The following is a 15717-nucleotide window of genomic DNA, read 5'->3' on the forward strand; positions in this document are numbered from 1 at the left end:
CTATTCGCGCCTGCGGATTGTTTCCTAGCGCACCTCGCTCGGTTTGGACGCGGTCCGTGGATTGCGTTACATGGATGCCCAGCTGACCAGTCGAGATTTCCCAATAAAAGTGATGTACATGCAGCAGCCCTGCCGATGCTTGTGCAGAATTAAGAAGTTCAGCAACTATGTCAATCTTGGACTGCTCACGGCTCCAGTGCGGTGGTCAACGCGCTAGCTGCAAAAGGCTCACGATAGGCAAAGCAGTGTCAGTTGACTGCTACTCCGGACGGTATTGTAAATAAACGAGCAATTGATTAGTGGGTAACCGTTGATCAGACGCCTTATAGTTCAGGCATACGGTTGCAGAAGCTATTTCGTACGCACGGACACTGGCTGTGCCACAATCAAAGCAGAATTTGTGGTTCATGTCAGCATTTCTATGATCTTTCGGTCACACTGATCATACACGCGTATATGCTTCCCGGTCAACAGGTTCCCACACTGCAGCAACAACGTTCGCGACGACGTCTGAGTTACGGGGAACATTCTTTTAACCATCGAATTATTACGTGTACGGCGTCTGCCTGGGGCCGTTCTGCAAAAGCTCTTGCGCCCCCTAACCGGACGACTGACGAAGACATTTCTTCTGGCGGTACGAACTTCCTTGACCATACAGAAAGCGAATCTTGGTGTCGTAGAGACGGTATACATGCAGATATTGACCCACTGGTTGACGAGTCACATACCGTCCACGAGCGCAGACTGCGCGTCTACGCACCGCGTTTCACAGGCATGTCGCACTACCGCGTCACGACACCCAGTGGCAGCGATCCGATTGGCAGCACTATTGTGCATGAAAAGGCAGACCGAAACATCGGAGTAGACTAGCGCGCGTCAGTAATAGCCCCTCGTGTGGGAAGCAAGCGAGCAGCAACTGACACAGGGAAGACCGGTATTCCACAAGCGCAGCCGTTTTCTGCCTTGGGGCTGGACCTTGCTGGCCAAGATTTCCATCGGTAGCCCAGAGGGCGTCTTTTAACTTAGAATAAGAAAAGTCACTCGGACGACAGCTGTTTTACACAACTCTGACCTTCCGCGTGAAGAGACTCGAGACCGCGACCGAGTTTAAATGCGCCGTTCAAGAACTTGACTTCCCCGACTTACTCCCCTTCGGCAAAGCTTTTTCAAAACACGACCAACAAAGAAATCCAGAAAAAAGTGAATAGGGGCGAAAATGTACGCACGTACGGAATGTGGCGAACGATGGAAATCCGCGCAGACTTCTCCCTTGCTTCGCGATCCCCGTCGAACGCGCTTTACTTGAAGACACAGAGGACTCCCAGGTAGGCTAGGGAGGCTTGCCTTACAGGGATACTTACAACGAGGCCGCACTGGCCTAAAATAAACCGCTTTCCGCTGCGTTCTCCAGCTCGTCTAGCACCGCAGGCTCCGTTCTCTTTCAGTGTCTTCTGAGAAAGGCTGTATGCAGCACCGAGCATCGGGTGTGGACGCCTGGGTAGCTGGGAGATGAATAACTCAGTTCATGAAGGTGGGCGAAGGGAAACATCAGCACTCGTTGATTCATCACCGGCCCGCGCGAAGCACTGCGACGCACCGTTTGCACCGACATCTTGCTCATTTCTCCGTCTTCCGCTGCGAATCAGGCACGCACAGAAAACTACGAAAACTACATAATATTGGGCGACGCTCCACGGGCTACGAGCGCGTCCGCGCCTCTCGCGCCGACGTCAGGAAGAAGAGACGAGTTTCACAGACGATGTCGGCCGTCAACGGATGGCGTGGTGGTAGAGCACATGTCGCTTGAGAGTAGACGAGAGGCGCACATTGCGTTGTTTTGGGGCTGCTGTGACTCAACCGCGGGTCGCACGGACACCCTCTAATAAACAAATGGGGCACCGCAGCCTGCCGGCCTCGGGTGCAGCGAAGCGTCTACGGTGAACAGTTTTCCAAACTCTGCATGCCTGCGTTTAAGTCACCACGTAACGTGAATGCGCCTTCCTCTACGCAGATGGCGTCTACTGGCGAGTCTGCATACACATGCGTATTATCACATCCGAGCTTGATGCTTCAAGAATCCCTCCTGCTCTGCCGCCAGCGGGGCACTCAGGAAGACAACGCCCACGGGAGCATTCTCGGACGAAAGGAGAACTGAAACAATGTCCCCCAAAGCGGCCAGGAACGCGTGTGCGTCATTGAAAAGGTATCTCCCTTTTTCGTACGGAGGCTTGCAGGAAGGGAACGCTCCTGGACGTGTGATCCCCTTACCTTCTTTTTGCTCGCGCCGTTCCGTTCGTCAGAGTCGTCACTGTCAGAGTCCCTCCGCCTTGCGGAGGATTTGCTTCGCGACTCGAAATGCGAATTTTCTTCTTTCCGTCTCCGCATATGACTGTCTTCGTCGTCTCGTTCACTCTGACTGGAAGACGAGTCTTCCGAAGTCTTGGATCGCTTCTTTGCGTGTCTGTGTTCGTCGTCGCTTGAATCTGGGGACTCGGAGGCTCTTTGCCTCCGTTTCTTCTCTTTCTTCGCTTTTTTAGCCTCCTTCTTCCGCTCTTTCTCGGCGCGGCGTTTTTCGCGCTTCAGCCGTTTCTTCTCCTTCTTCTTTTCTTTCTTGGCGAGTTTACGCGCCTCGCGTCGCTTCCGCTTCCGCTCCTCGAAGGCGGCGCGGATGGTAGAGTCCATCATGAAGAAGGGAACGCCTTCCTCCTCTTCTTCACTCTCGCTCTCGCTGCCGGACGAGCTGCTGCTGCTCTCGTCACTGCTGCTGTGGGAGCTCTTCTTCTTCTTGGTCTTCTTCTTCTTGCCCTTCTTGCCGTCGCTGCCTGAGGACCCGCCTTCGAACTTCTTCAGAACCTTCTTCGCGTACTCCCTCATCTGAGGGCGCGGCGCGCTCTTGACGATCTCATAGTCGTATCCCTCTTCGGCCCCCAAGCGAGACGTGCGCCCACCGTTCGCGTGGCGACTGGCAACTGTCGAAGTGGAGCAAAACATAAAAAAGTGCGGAGGCGAAGAGATGAAGAACCGGCGCATGCAACCAGGAGACACGAACACACGAAGGAAGAGAGAGCAGCGGTGAAACAGAAACGACAAAGGTTAAACAATCGACCAGAGCACACCAGAAGCCGTCAAAATGTGCAGCGTCCAGGGTAGGCAGACCTGGTGACCAACAGTCACGGAATCCTGTGGAGAGGAGCGAGACTCAAGGGAAGAGAGGGTTTGATGGTGCTGAGCACAAGAAAGAGAAAAGATCGACGTCGATATATCCGTGATGGCAAGGGTAAGAAGAAGAAATATCGCAGGTATACAACACGTACAACGCAGCATTCTGGCGACGCCGGTGGGCGTCTGGCGTCGCCCGCCATCGAGGCGCCGAGAGGTTGGGAAACGGACGAAAAAATATGCACTGCATCGAAGGAAAATGCATCTGATACAAGTTCAAGAGACAATGGAAGCAAAAGGAAATCCGTGAACTCGCGTAGGTGCATGCGTAATCACATCTCGAGGAGGGCAGTGCGGCACACGTGACGACACAGCAAAGCCTGGCAAGCAGCCCGTTTGACACGAAGAGTCGAGAGGCACAGGGCGTACCAGACATGAAACAAAGAAAAAGGCTTCAAAGAGGCAGACGGCACGCAGTTGGGGCTTTCTAATGTGCTGCATAGTCTCTAGCCCCACTCAGCGTAAGTCACTACGGATGATGAGCGAAGGGCACATCCTCCTTCCTTGTCGATGACCAAGTGTAGAGAGATTTGGATACGGAGATCGTGCGAATGCGCCTGCCTTTCTCCGAACATGTGTGGCGCTTCTGCCTTACTGGTGTACGAGAGCTTCTGCTCTGCACATCTGTCCGTAAAATGTTAGGTAGCTATGCCACACTCCAGCTCCAGCCTACACCAACATATATATATATATATATATATATATATGATGCAAGAGAAGACAGCACACGTACAAGTGCATCTAGGCCAGTCGTTACAGAAGCCAGTACGACCGCTATTTGCTCTGTGTCGCGAGGGCCACTTCCCTTCCAGGAACCGGCTAACACCCCGACACCTGCAGGTGACGACTCTTTGCAGCACACGTCGCATTGACACTGAAGAGTTCTGCATCTCAATTTCTGCTCTTACCATCCGCAGACGACTCTACTCGACGGCTGCGCTCGAATTCGATCATGACTGTCACACAACTTCTGTAATTTTCACGTGTTCGCAAAGATGCCAACGCAGGATCCTCAACCTTTCTGCGACGTGTGCACCGCTATGGACCTTGCGGATGCATTGAAATTCCCGCTCGAAAACTCATGTGGGTCCCGTGAGATTGCTCTTGACTGAAGCACGTTGTCGGAGCGAAGGGCAAAGCAGACTCAAAAGCTACACCGGCAGGCTTGAGTAGGGCGAGTGGTCGAAGGTTGAAGGAAACAGATGCACGAGAGAGCAAGCACACGGCCACCAGGCCTCTACGCCTTACACACACAAATCTCGACAATACGAGATGGGAATACACTCGAACAGACTGTGATCTCAAGAAATTTAAACAGATGTAGGGCTTGGGAAAAAGTGACTTTGGCCAGGCCGTCGCCTGGCCAAAGTCACTTTTTCCCAGAGTGCATGCGCCGGCTGCGCTTCCTAGACGGTCCCAGTTGACAAAAGTGCTTTCTCATGTCCATTTCCTCTTGCAAACGGTCTTTTTGTTGCCGTCCTTGGCATTCAATTTTGCGTCAAGCTTGCGAAGCGGCGGTGCCAAAATCGGGGGTGCTCTGGCTCTGCGCGACACGGCGGGCGTGGAATGGGTATGGGCTGTGCGAGACACTCTCGGTGTCCATACCCTTCGCGTTCAAGTCTCACCGAAGCGATGGCGAACAAATTTGCAGATAATAAGCAAGTCTTTGTACGTCACGCATTGGCTCGTCTTCACCTCTTTTAGAGTCAGGCCCCTTCTTGCCCAGTAAGCGCCATCGTTCAATTTTGGAAGGGCGTGTCTTGTTGCTGGAACACCAGGTTCCAAGCCGGCAGCAGTACCCGCTATATCTGCATTGCGCAGTACAACTAATGACTGTCTTAGGTATAGAAAGCAGTGCTTTTGCGGCGGCGTGAGTGATGTTTCGTTTATACATGAGACGTTCAGTGAATGCGGACCCTTCTGTGGCCGCACTCGCTTTCCCCTACCTGCTTCTACACAGAAGTGCAAAAGTCTGGGCGCTGCAGGGATACATTTCTCCGCTGGATCCTGATGAGCCCAGCCACAAAGGTACATAAAGATGACCATGCAGCTCTCGTATATATCTCTGATCCGGTATGTGTAGATACGGTTGGCGTTTCCTGAACTATAGGTCAGTGATTATGCATATCTCTCGTTCAGTCCCGAAAACATCTGCAAAGGCTGACGAAGAATGCAGACTGTGTGACGTATATTTACTCGTGTGCTACAAGGTGGCAGAACACAGGAAGACCCCGTCTAAAAAAGCCGTTCCGCCCATACCTTTATCGGAGATTAAATATATACCTGAAATCCTATATATATATATATATATATATGCGTGCTTGACCCTCTTCTTACAAGACAGGTGCACGCACCGTGAGAGGGAGCAGGCCTGCAGCCCGCATCGCACTTCACGACGTCGATTCAAAACAATGAAAAACTGTCGAGCTTGCAGAATGGCGAGGCAGCGGAAACTGGAAACAGCGGCCACAAAGTACACAGACCTAGTTAGGACAAAACCGAAATACAGAGAGCAAGGCGAGAGTGAGGAAAAAAACAGAAGCGGAACTTTCTTTGCCTCATGAGGGGGGAACATGATAGAGCACTGACCAATGCGCAGGCGAATCTAAAGGAACAGGCGATGAAGATGTGGGGATATGTGACTGTCATGGGAGGGAGCCGTTGAGGCTACGCATTATATTTAGGTCACTCAGCCGGGCACGGAAGTAGTATTCACGCCAAGAGGGAGAATCCTTGACTCCGCGTAGTTCGACACATGTTCACAGGATCGAAAGACAAGGTGTGCCGCTTGGCTTTCGGCCTCGCCAGAATGGTCCCGTTTTGTCCTTTACCGAATTTTCGTCCTGTCCTAGCTTCGATGCTAAAGGACGCAACACCTGCATCCTGGGAGCGTGCGAGAGGCGCCCCGTTCGGCCTTACAGACGAAAAAGCTCCGACAACTGACATGACACTGCACGTTTCTTCATTCGTGCGCTAGGCGTTCGAAAAGCCATTGGTTCCCCCAATGCGTGGCGTCCAGAAGCGGGGCCGGCAATTCAGCACCACGTAAATATACATACATGTAAATACACATACATGTAAATACACATACATTGTGTGTAGGCGCTGCCATAACGAGAGTAGACCCCCTTCAGCCACGTGTAGACTTACGCGTGTAGAACGCGAGTAGATGGCGTCGAAACGGAAGTTACATGGCCCTCAAAATCCATCCATGAATGTACATATATATATATATATATATATATATATATATACTCGGGAACGAGACTGCAACAACATCGAGGGCCGAATTATGCATCTATCTCTCTCTGCATTTATATATAGAGAGAGCGCTACATACTGGAGTGAAAAAATGACAACGTGTTCCGTGCTTGGATTCTTTTGGCAAGAGCATGTGAGTTACGAGGGTGTACCAGCACGCGCACATTTCGCAATCGTCACTGACGCTCCATCCCCTATTCGGCGTTTTTCACGCTCCGCTCTTCCGATCCTCGGCGTTCACCTCTCTGCCAGCCCCTCCCTTCTAGACACAATCTCAGCCGCGCAAAGCCGACGCGGGAGACGCGCGAGCCCGGCGCCCTCCGGCGGCTTACACCGGATTACCGTTCCGCAGAGAATGCATCCTCCTCAGCAGTCGGTGGCCAGGGTACGCGGTCTGCGCAGCAGCGCGCTCTCCGAATACAGACATGCCCACGCTCCATTCGCAATTCGTCGATTCCCAGTTTCCGCTCGTGCCTGGCGTGCCTCAGTCCGCGCCCCGGTCAGTGAGTGCGCAACAAACCGACGAGGACGCACCAGCGCCTTGATTCCCTCTTCCACACTCTCACACCTTTTCCTCGTCACGCAGGCAAAAGAAAAATGCATAAATCGAAAACGCGATTCCCCCCCCATCCCCCCGCCTTCCGCCGACCCCGTCCCCCCCTGACCCCCCGGCTCGGCCGGCAACCCATTAGAGCGCCACTGACGCATCAGACGACTGCAGTGCCCCTGTAAAGCCGCGCGCTCGCCCACGAACGATTTTATGCCGGCGAACCGAAGCACACCGCTTTGCTTCCCCGTCACGTCCCGCTGTAGGCGAGACATCGCCCTCCAGGGGGTCTCTCCGCGGGTTTCGAGTGCATGCTAGGCAAGCGTTAGAGTTCGTCGTGGCCAGTCGCCCGAGGCGTCTGCCGCTTGACCAGCTGCGGAATCTTTGACAGCTTGCGAGAGAGCTGCTTTCCGCCCGACACGACGTCGCTGACGAAGGACTCCACCGTGGAGGCCTGCGGCACGCCGGCCAGGACCTGCGAGGCAAACACGATGCACGCACAACACTCAAATGTGACACGCCGACGCCTTCAACAAGTTGGTGCCGCCCTCTGCGCCTCCCTGATCGCGTCAGCAGAAATCCGTCTCACGTGGGGAACACTGACACACCGTGCCCTCGCAGCGCAAAGAAAACGCACGAAAAAAACTTACTTCATATTTCTTCCTCTTGGGGCGGTAGGCAAGAAACACAACCTCTTGTCCCGCAGGCAAGTCGAAGGCACTCGCAAACTGAACCTGCAAAACAAGGCACACACACCGCAAGCTCCATATAAGTAGACCCTCTAGCAGCCCATGATTGCCATACGCATATATACATATATACATGAATACAGCGCTTAATTCCTCTCCTCCTCCGCACGTTGATCAGCATTCAAGCCTGCGAAATGCCAAGACGACCGGGATGCTCATCCAGAGACTCTCCGGATGCCTGGCAAAAAACGAGCGCCACAAACATGTATGAATGTAAAAGCATGCGAATGCATGTGTAAGGACTAGGTGCTAAGGCGCATAAATCGACAGACAGATGGAGATTGCGGTAGACCTCAGGACAGATATCCGTCCTCGCCAGAGCACGATGCCTCGTAGTTTTCAAGTCAGAGAGTTCGCGGCGTGGGCGCTGCAGATCCGCACAGTTTCCAACCGAACAGTTGGAGGCGGCGCTCACCTGTCGGTCTTTGTTGACCCACGAAATCTTAAGGGGGTCGCGTCTGAATTTTTCAGAGAGTTCTGAGAGGTTCGCGAAAAGATCCTTTGGCGCCTCTTCCGACGCGAGGCGGTCAGACACGAGGAGGATGAAACAAAACTGCAGAGAGCAGGAGCAGGCACCCGTGCCGCAGGATGTAGGTGGCCGAAGGAAACAACAAAAGCAATTCACTCAGCCACTTCCATCGAGCAAGATGAAACACCAATGGAAGCGCTTGCCGACCATAAGGAGCAGGCCACCAACCACGAGCCCACGAGACGCACGGTCGGGATGGAAATCAACGTTCACACCGAGTCAGCACCAAAAAAACCGCCCCAAAACCTTCCCCCCAGATGTCCTTGAACCTTTGCCGCGAGCAGCTACCGACGGGCATACACAGGTAGTCATACGCGACTTATATTCAGTAGAATGTATGCCAGTACGAGGCAAGTCACTGTGGTCGTCGAGCCTTTTACACACCGCCCGTCACGCCACGGAAATTGATCATTCTTTAACACTTTTGATAGAAGGATAAATAATAATACATAACTGGGGTGAAGTGAACAAGCAGGCACGATCTTACGCGGATGCCAAGTTCATTCCTTCAAACCATACCTGCGAATCATCCTTCCCGCACTCGCCAGAGGCCATACGCCGCGCCGTCAACTCGCGGAACGCAACGCCCGAGGCCGTGCGAGCCTAAAAAAACAAGCACAAAAGAAACGGAGGTAAGTATTGCTATACAATGCGCAGGAAAGACCCCATGCGTGGAGAGCCCAGCATGCAACAAGCCATCAGAGAACGAAAAGCCACGAACCACAGCCAGAAAAGCGGTCCTGCGGCGGGAAGAGAACTCAGGACAGGAGACAGAGGAGACATGCACCACGGTGTAGGAACCCGAGCACAAACACGCGACCTCACAGAGACCCCGTTTTGTGCATCGCGTGGTCGCGGAGGCACGTGTGGCCTCGAAGAAAAGGAAGCGAAGAAGAGGTACGATTTGAAGGCATTTCGCGAGTGCCCCGACTCGCAGGACAGAGCACGCCTTTGCTCACTTTGGCTGCAACTCTGGAGAGCGTGAGCACGAGGAGTTCCTGATTCACGTGGTGTTTCACGTCGATCCACTCTCCGGTGAGTCGGTCTACGTCGTCGATCGCGAGAAGCGAGGGAAAAACGATTTCATTCGGCAGCGGTTTGCCGCCAGCCGCGGGGGATCGGTGCGTCTTCTGGTAGGTCAAGCCGGCGCGGAAGGCCGCAAGCAAGTTCGTCTGGTTCTTGAAGAGGACGCCCAGGGCGACTTGGCTGCGCATCTGGTACGAGAGGAACTTGAAGAGCGGAGGAATGCCTTTCTTGTCGGTGAACAGAACAATCTGGAGACAAAAAAACGCACAAACGCAGGGGGAAGGCACACTCACACGCGCGCCTCCCCTTCAGAGGCCGCCAAGCCAAGCGGGACACCGCCTCAGGCGCGGAGCCGCCCCTCTGGGACTGGAACTTGCGCCCCATCGCTTTCTTTCGCTCTCTGGCGCAGACATACTTTAGGCATTTGAGGGTCTTTCGTGAGCCAGCTCTCGAGGGACCCGTCGGTCAGCACCACGACGGTCGAGGGGAGATTCTCTGAGAGGAACCGCACCATTGCCGCCGAGGTTCTGCACCAAAGAGACAAACGCGCCAGCGAACACAAAAAAACACGCCCAAGAAAGAGCTCTCAGCGTGGTTGTTGACACAAGGTCTACCAGGAATCTCGCCGCGCCAGATGCCGCGCGCCTGCCGCAGCGCCTCCTTCGACCGGCCCGCGCATCACGAGCCCGGTCCCTTGAACCCCCCACCTTCTCCCCCCTCCTCCCCCCCGCTCCGCATTTGAATCGGCCTGCCGGTGTGCCGCGCGTCGCTCTCATTCCCGGCTGCTTCTGCTGCGTCTGCTGTGCTGCGTGCGCGTCGCTTCGCCTGTCTCACCTCTCTCCGCGGTAGTCAATCGGGCGCGAGCTCTTGTCGGGCAAGAAGAACAACAGAGTCGGGTAGTGATCCGCGTCGCGGCAGTAAGAGAGATTGCTGAAGCGGCTGCAGTTCACCGCACCGAACTGCGACAGAAAACGACGCGCCCACATACGCACATGCATCGAAACAGAAATATATACACAAATAGAGATAAAGACAGAGACATGTGTCTGTAGGTATGCCACGCATGTTCCCAGACTCACGACCACATACCATAAAAAGTATAAAGGCATGCGCGTGGAGTAGGAGCCCGAGTAGCTGACAGTCTAGAAAAGTGACCCGACGCCGAGGGTTCTCACCGGAACAATGTCCTTCATCCGCTTGGCCGCCTTGACGAACTCGTCCTTCAGCTGCCTGCAGGGGCGGCAGCGGGGGTTGTACAGCGCGAGGAAGTAAACAAAATCGCGGCCCTCGACGGCGCGCTGGACAGCCTGCGGACCCAGCTCGGCGACTTCGTCGTCCTCGGCTTCGTACAGACTCGCGTTGTCCTGCGGGCTCTCCTGGAATCGAGCACCGCCCTGACCTCCTCCTCCAGGGAAGACGTTGCCAAAGCCTCCGTCCCCGCCGCCAAAAGTGAACTTGATGTTCGGGCCGCCGCTGCCGCCACCAAACATCCCTCTGCGAACAGGACAGCGCAGCCAAGCGTCGTCCACAGACCCGCAAGCAGACTCTGCCGCTCCGCACGCAACGAAGCTTGCGCTCACGAGCGCGCAGAGAAGATCCTCGAGCACCCACGCGCAACCCGCAAGACCTCGTTTCGATTCGTGTTTGTCTCCCATGACGCGAATCCCAGCCAGATGCAGAGCAAATCTGCACATGCGGATGCTCATCCTGCTGCTACCTCTCAAGGGAGATGTTGAACGCCAGCAAATCATCGACTGCATGCGCGGTACAGTCCTTGGAAATGTCGGTCCTTGCCGACTCTGGCGCCGCCTCCACTCCACATCTGGAGAGTCCAAGAACGCCTGTCATCGATTGCTTGACGACTGGGCGCGACGCAGCCTCATTTTGGCAAAAAGCGACTGGAACGCGTACGTGTGTCGGTCGAAAGCAGTCGGCGGCATCGCGTCTGGGGTTTCGAAAATTACTGCAGTCCTCACCCGAACATATCTGCGAAGTCGAACGGCATGCCTTGGCCACCCTGGGGAGCGCCGCCACCCTCTCCGAGGCCTGCCTCGCCAAACATGTCGTATTTCTTCCTCTCCTCTTCGTTGCTAAGCACCTGAAAACAGAAGAATGGAAACGACCTGGAAGCGATATCATATCGGAGCCCCAGAGGGCGCACGCGACAACACTAGATACAAGCCGGCACGTCTATGGCCGTGTACGTACAGCGGGACTACAGAGAGCGGCCAAGAGGTCCAGGGAACGCACACAGCGAAAAACTGCACAGCGAAAGCGGAAACCGAAGCAACGACAGCCAAATGGTAGCGTACAAATGGTGAATGCAAGCATATATATATATATATTACACACACTTTTTAGTTGTGAGAGACGCTCCGCCTTCGCAACGATCGAGACGAAAAACACAACGGCGCATCCCGTTCAGCACCTTCACGCGCCGGAAAACACAAAACCAACCGAAACAAAACACAGGCGCCGGTGAAAAAAGCGTCGGAAAGCGCAGTATGCAATCTTCATCGCCTGGCATATATATTCACGTGTGTCTCTCAACATCTCGTGCCCTTTCTGCCATCCGCAAACAGGTCTCAGCCCCGTGTCCGGAGAGGGGGGGGGGGGGGGGGGGGGGGGGAAGGGGGGAGGGCGGCGTCTCTCACCTCGTGTGCCCTCGCGATGTCGAGGAATCTTTCTTCATTTCCTGCATTGACATCCGGATGGTATTGTTTTGCAAGCTTGCGATACGCCTGCAGGGACCGCAGACACCACGCCGCGCAGAAAGGTGGAGATCGATGGAAGCCGCCTCTCATCGCACGCAAAAGGCTGTCAGCTGAGATTGAATCGCCGGGGCTATGAGATGTTTAAAGGTTGTAAAAGCCGACGATATCTCCGCTAGAAAGCAGGTCCCGGAATGCATCAGTCACCGATATAACGAAGAGCGTCCGCCGCCAAGTCTGCGGACGCACGGCTTAAAACAGCGCGCTTTAAAACAAAGGATGCAACACAGACTCTCTGTTCCACCTCCCCTCAGCTACTCGGGAAAGTGAGGGATAAGCTTCTATCTAACCCCTTCGCTTGGTAAAGAGTACGGATTGAGCGCATGCGGGCACAGGAAGGTCCGTGCCGAGCATCGCAATGTGTCCAAGGACGCTACCCGGGCATTTTTTTAAGCACCCTCGTAACGTGGATAGCTCTCAAGACGTACCTTGTCAATTTCTCTCGTGGTGGCGTTCCTCTTTACTCCGAGAATCCGATAAAAGTCCCGAGATTTCCCCGGAGAAGCTCCTGATCAGCCACGCAGAAAGTGACAGGCACGTGGTTTCAGCAACGTCCGGCTTCACGAACTCCACTTAATTTAGAAGTGTTCCGTTGAAAACATAGAAAGCAGCGTGTCTCTCCATACACAACAAGCACCCCGAAGCGAGAAGACTTGCCAGCGAGTGTGCACGGTAATGTGCTCAAGCCGGGACCGATTCTGTCGAATAAGCCCCCTCGCTTCTTCATGTTATCCCGAAAGAAGCTTGACATCGAGTACCTAGTCACACATGCAAAAGCATATCTAGCGCCCCGGCCGTTCTAATCAGGGGTACGTATCCACCGTCTTTCTTTGGAGAGCCGCAACAATCCCCTGTCTATGACTGGTCGCGGTCTCGATGCAGCAAGCCAGGTCGGCCATCTAGGAAATATTGGAAACAAAAAATCATGGTTCCCCCGGAATGGCCTTCTATACATGAGAAAGCAAAAGTGCCGGCCCATTTCATTGGAGGCAGACGCGTCAGTCCCTTCTAGATCCGTCTTTCCGGCGAACCTGGCGAGACCCTTGCCCAAGTGTTGATACAGCAGGAATCCGTCAGCCTTTCAATGACGGCCTTCATTCTGACACGCCTTACGTGCTTCAGCGGAGAGGACAGAAGGAAACGAGGAGAAAAACGAAGAAATAGAAGAGGGGTGTCGCTCTGGGGCGTCTCGCGAAGTGTGGACGAGAGAGCCTCCGCCACTGGCGAGGACTGCGAGCGTGACAAGAAGGGCGCCCATGCGAATAAGCGAGCGGCTGAAGGCGTTGGCAGACGAAAGCAGAAGCGAGGGAAGAGTTACCGAAGCATTTTTCGGTGAAGGACCGAAGTGAGATCCCCTGGAAAAAGAGGCACAGCGGGTGCCCGAGAGAGGCCAGCGGGAAGTAGCTGCTAGGTCTACAGCCTGGCGGCAGACGCCACCTCCGGCTGGGCCGTCTGTGGACCGAGCGAAACCGTGAAAAGTCATGATTTTGAGGAAAGAAACAAGATGAGTTCGGAGGAAACTGGGGGACAGACGCGGAAACAGACTGTTTCCCCGAGAGCTCCTCGCCAGACACGCTGGGCTGTCTAGGTGCCAGGTTGCGATTGGAAAAGCGGACGTACACACACGCATGCAAAGGCGCAATCCGGTCCGCTGCCGGGAGAGCGGCTCAAAAGAAAAGGTAAGGAATGTTTGGGAAGCCCCGGATACGTGCCTGCCCGCAGGACCGAGCGTGCGGTAGGGAAAGGATCTCCGCGGCTTTCGCTTCTTGCAGACACTGGCAACAGGGAAACGAGGTCAGCACAGACGGAGCAATAAGACCTGTACACAGGAGGATTCCCTTGGACTAGGTTTCAGGGTTTTCTGAGAGACGAGAGATGGTTTTGAAGAAACGCTGAATGTAGATTTCGTCCGGTCGAGACCATCCCCGGACACGGGCCTCCAGTGAGAAGCTGGCAGGCAAGCGTTCCGGCGCTCCTGCGAGGCCGGCCTCGAACAAAAACACGTTCTTTGCAGACAGAAAGTATTCGGTTGAAGGCCGACAGGCGTAGGACTGGAGACAGCAACTGCTGTTTGCAACTGCTGTTTGCAGGTGTTCGTATTGATATTGTTGGCGATCGTAAAAGAACAAGCACGGGGAGTACGCCTGCGAAGAACGCGCCTTCTTCGCGCCAGCCGCCTCGCATGTGCTACCGCGCTTTAACAGAAGAGACGCGGGAGGCGAGCGCCAAACCAAAAACACACAAGCTAAAGATGCGAGCTAACCCAAGGGAAAAACAGTGGAAGGAAACTGGCAATATGCGCAAAGGCAAGCTGTCACTCTATTTTATGTCATCGCGAAACCGCCGCTGTCCAGATGCAGAGAAGGTCACCAGGAGCATCTATGCATTCTAGACGCGAAGTTCATCGGTTGGCGCCTCCCAGCTTTCTCAAATAGACCACGTGTGTTTTTTTTCTGTGGAACCCAACGGATGATACAAGACACATCTTGTGTACGCGTGATACATAACTTACGAACGTGTTTCTTCAACCTTCGGGTGCCTGTTAGTCGGGCGCTATAAAATACGATGATGATGGACGCGGAATCGTAGGTGAGCAGGAGGGACTGTCTTCCTGCCCAGATATAATAAATGAAGCAGAAAAGGATGCAGAAGTTTGATTTTTAGCTGTAGGAGACGCATTATATCCGTCTGGTACGCCGGGGTAGACTAGGGGGCGCCACGTAACTCCAGCAGGCTTGCCCCGGGGTAGTCGATGGACTCAGGAAGTGTCAGGCCTGCGGGCGGAGTGGTTATTGCTTCTGCATAACGACCGTCGCCCTATGCCGAGCCAATACATATTAGATTCGATTCGCGCGTCTCTGGAGGCACTGAAATACGAGTGCTCACGCCATATTCCTTCTTGCTCAAAATACCGTAGGCAGCTGTGTCTTCTGGAGCGTTTAGTCACGCGAAGAGGATTGTCCTTCGCTGTAGGTAGCCCCACTAGCTGTTCACGTCGCACTGTTCACAAAGTTTTCGGGTTGTCACAAGTTACCACTTAGCATAAGATGGGATGTGCCCTAGGCACTGTGCAGCTGAAGAGTATTTTTCGTGGGACGCCACATACGAAGGTGCAAATCTTCCGTCCGGCGGAGGCAGAATTGGGTGTGCTGTCAGGGCAGCACGTCCTAGGCTGTTCTGTTGAGTTTGAGCATGTTTGAACTGGCGTACGTCAGTGAGTGAGCGAACAATTCCGCTTTGCTTCACATTACGACAAACTGGACAATCGTTCAAAGAGTGGTTGGCCTCGGCAGGCCATCAAACCAACATGTTCTCGCCGAAACGAGCCTATAGTCTGAAGGAGGAAGCTCTTCGCGTCAGGCGTGTGGCTGCTGTTTCTATTTCTGCATGTTAGCCTGAAGTGCTGCATGATCACTGTACAGACAAGAAACCAGACGCCTGAGCAGAAACTCGAGTATTTTGTTCGTGGGCCTAAGAGAGAAAGTGCTCACGGTGTGCTCATTTCCCTACGTAGTGGCGGTAGGAGGCGAAGGCACACCTCCGAGAGTCATCCTTTCAATATCATGTGGCGAAAAAAAAGTCCTACACCGAAGGTTGTGTTTAGTGGTCGCGGCA

At 54.2% G+C, this 15717-nt stretch overlaps 2 protein-coding genes across 2 annotated transcripts; both read right to left on the reverse strand.

The window, feature by feature from the left end:
* Positions 1-1617: 1617 nt before the first annotated feature.
* Positions 1618-2991, reverse strand: BESB_051760 (uncharacterized protein; the record flags this gene model as incomplete). The annotated part of the gene is made up of 2 exons (XM_029363611.1): positions 1618-1635; positions 2269-2991. 2 exons carry the CDS (start codon positions 2989-2991, stop codon positions 1618-1620), a joined length of 741 nt encoding a protein of 246 aa, XP_029219534.1.
* Positions 2992-7352: 4361 nt separating this feature from the next.
* Positions 7353-13585, reverse strand: BESB_051770 (thioredoxin domain-containing protein; the record flags this gene model as incomplete). Its single annotated transcript, XM_029363612.1, has 12 exons — positions 7353-7502; positions 7678-7761; positions 8192-8329; positions 8825-8908; positions 9265-9579; positions 9747-9858; positions 10166-10290; positions 10507-10825; positions 11308-11429; positions 11986-12072; positions 12531-12610; positions 13216-13585. The coding sequence occupies 12 exons, from the start codon at positions 13583-13585 to the stop codon at positions 7353-7355; spliced, it is 1986 nt and encodes a 661-aa protein (XP_029219535.1).
* Between the last annotated feature and the right edge of the window lie 2132 nt (positions 13586-15717).

This window comes from Besnoitia besnoiti, chromosome IV, assembly GCF_002563875.1.
Source record: "Besnoitia besnoiti strain Bb-Ger1 chromosome IV, whole genome shotgun sequence".
In the NCBI taxonomy this organism is placed as follows: domain Eukaryota; phylum Apicomplexa; class Conoidasida; order Eucoccidiorida; family Sarcocystidae; genus Besnoitia; species Besnoitia besnoiti.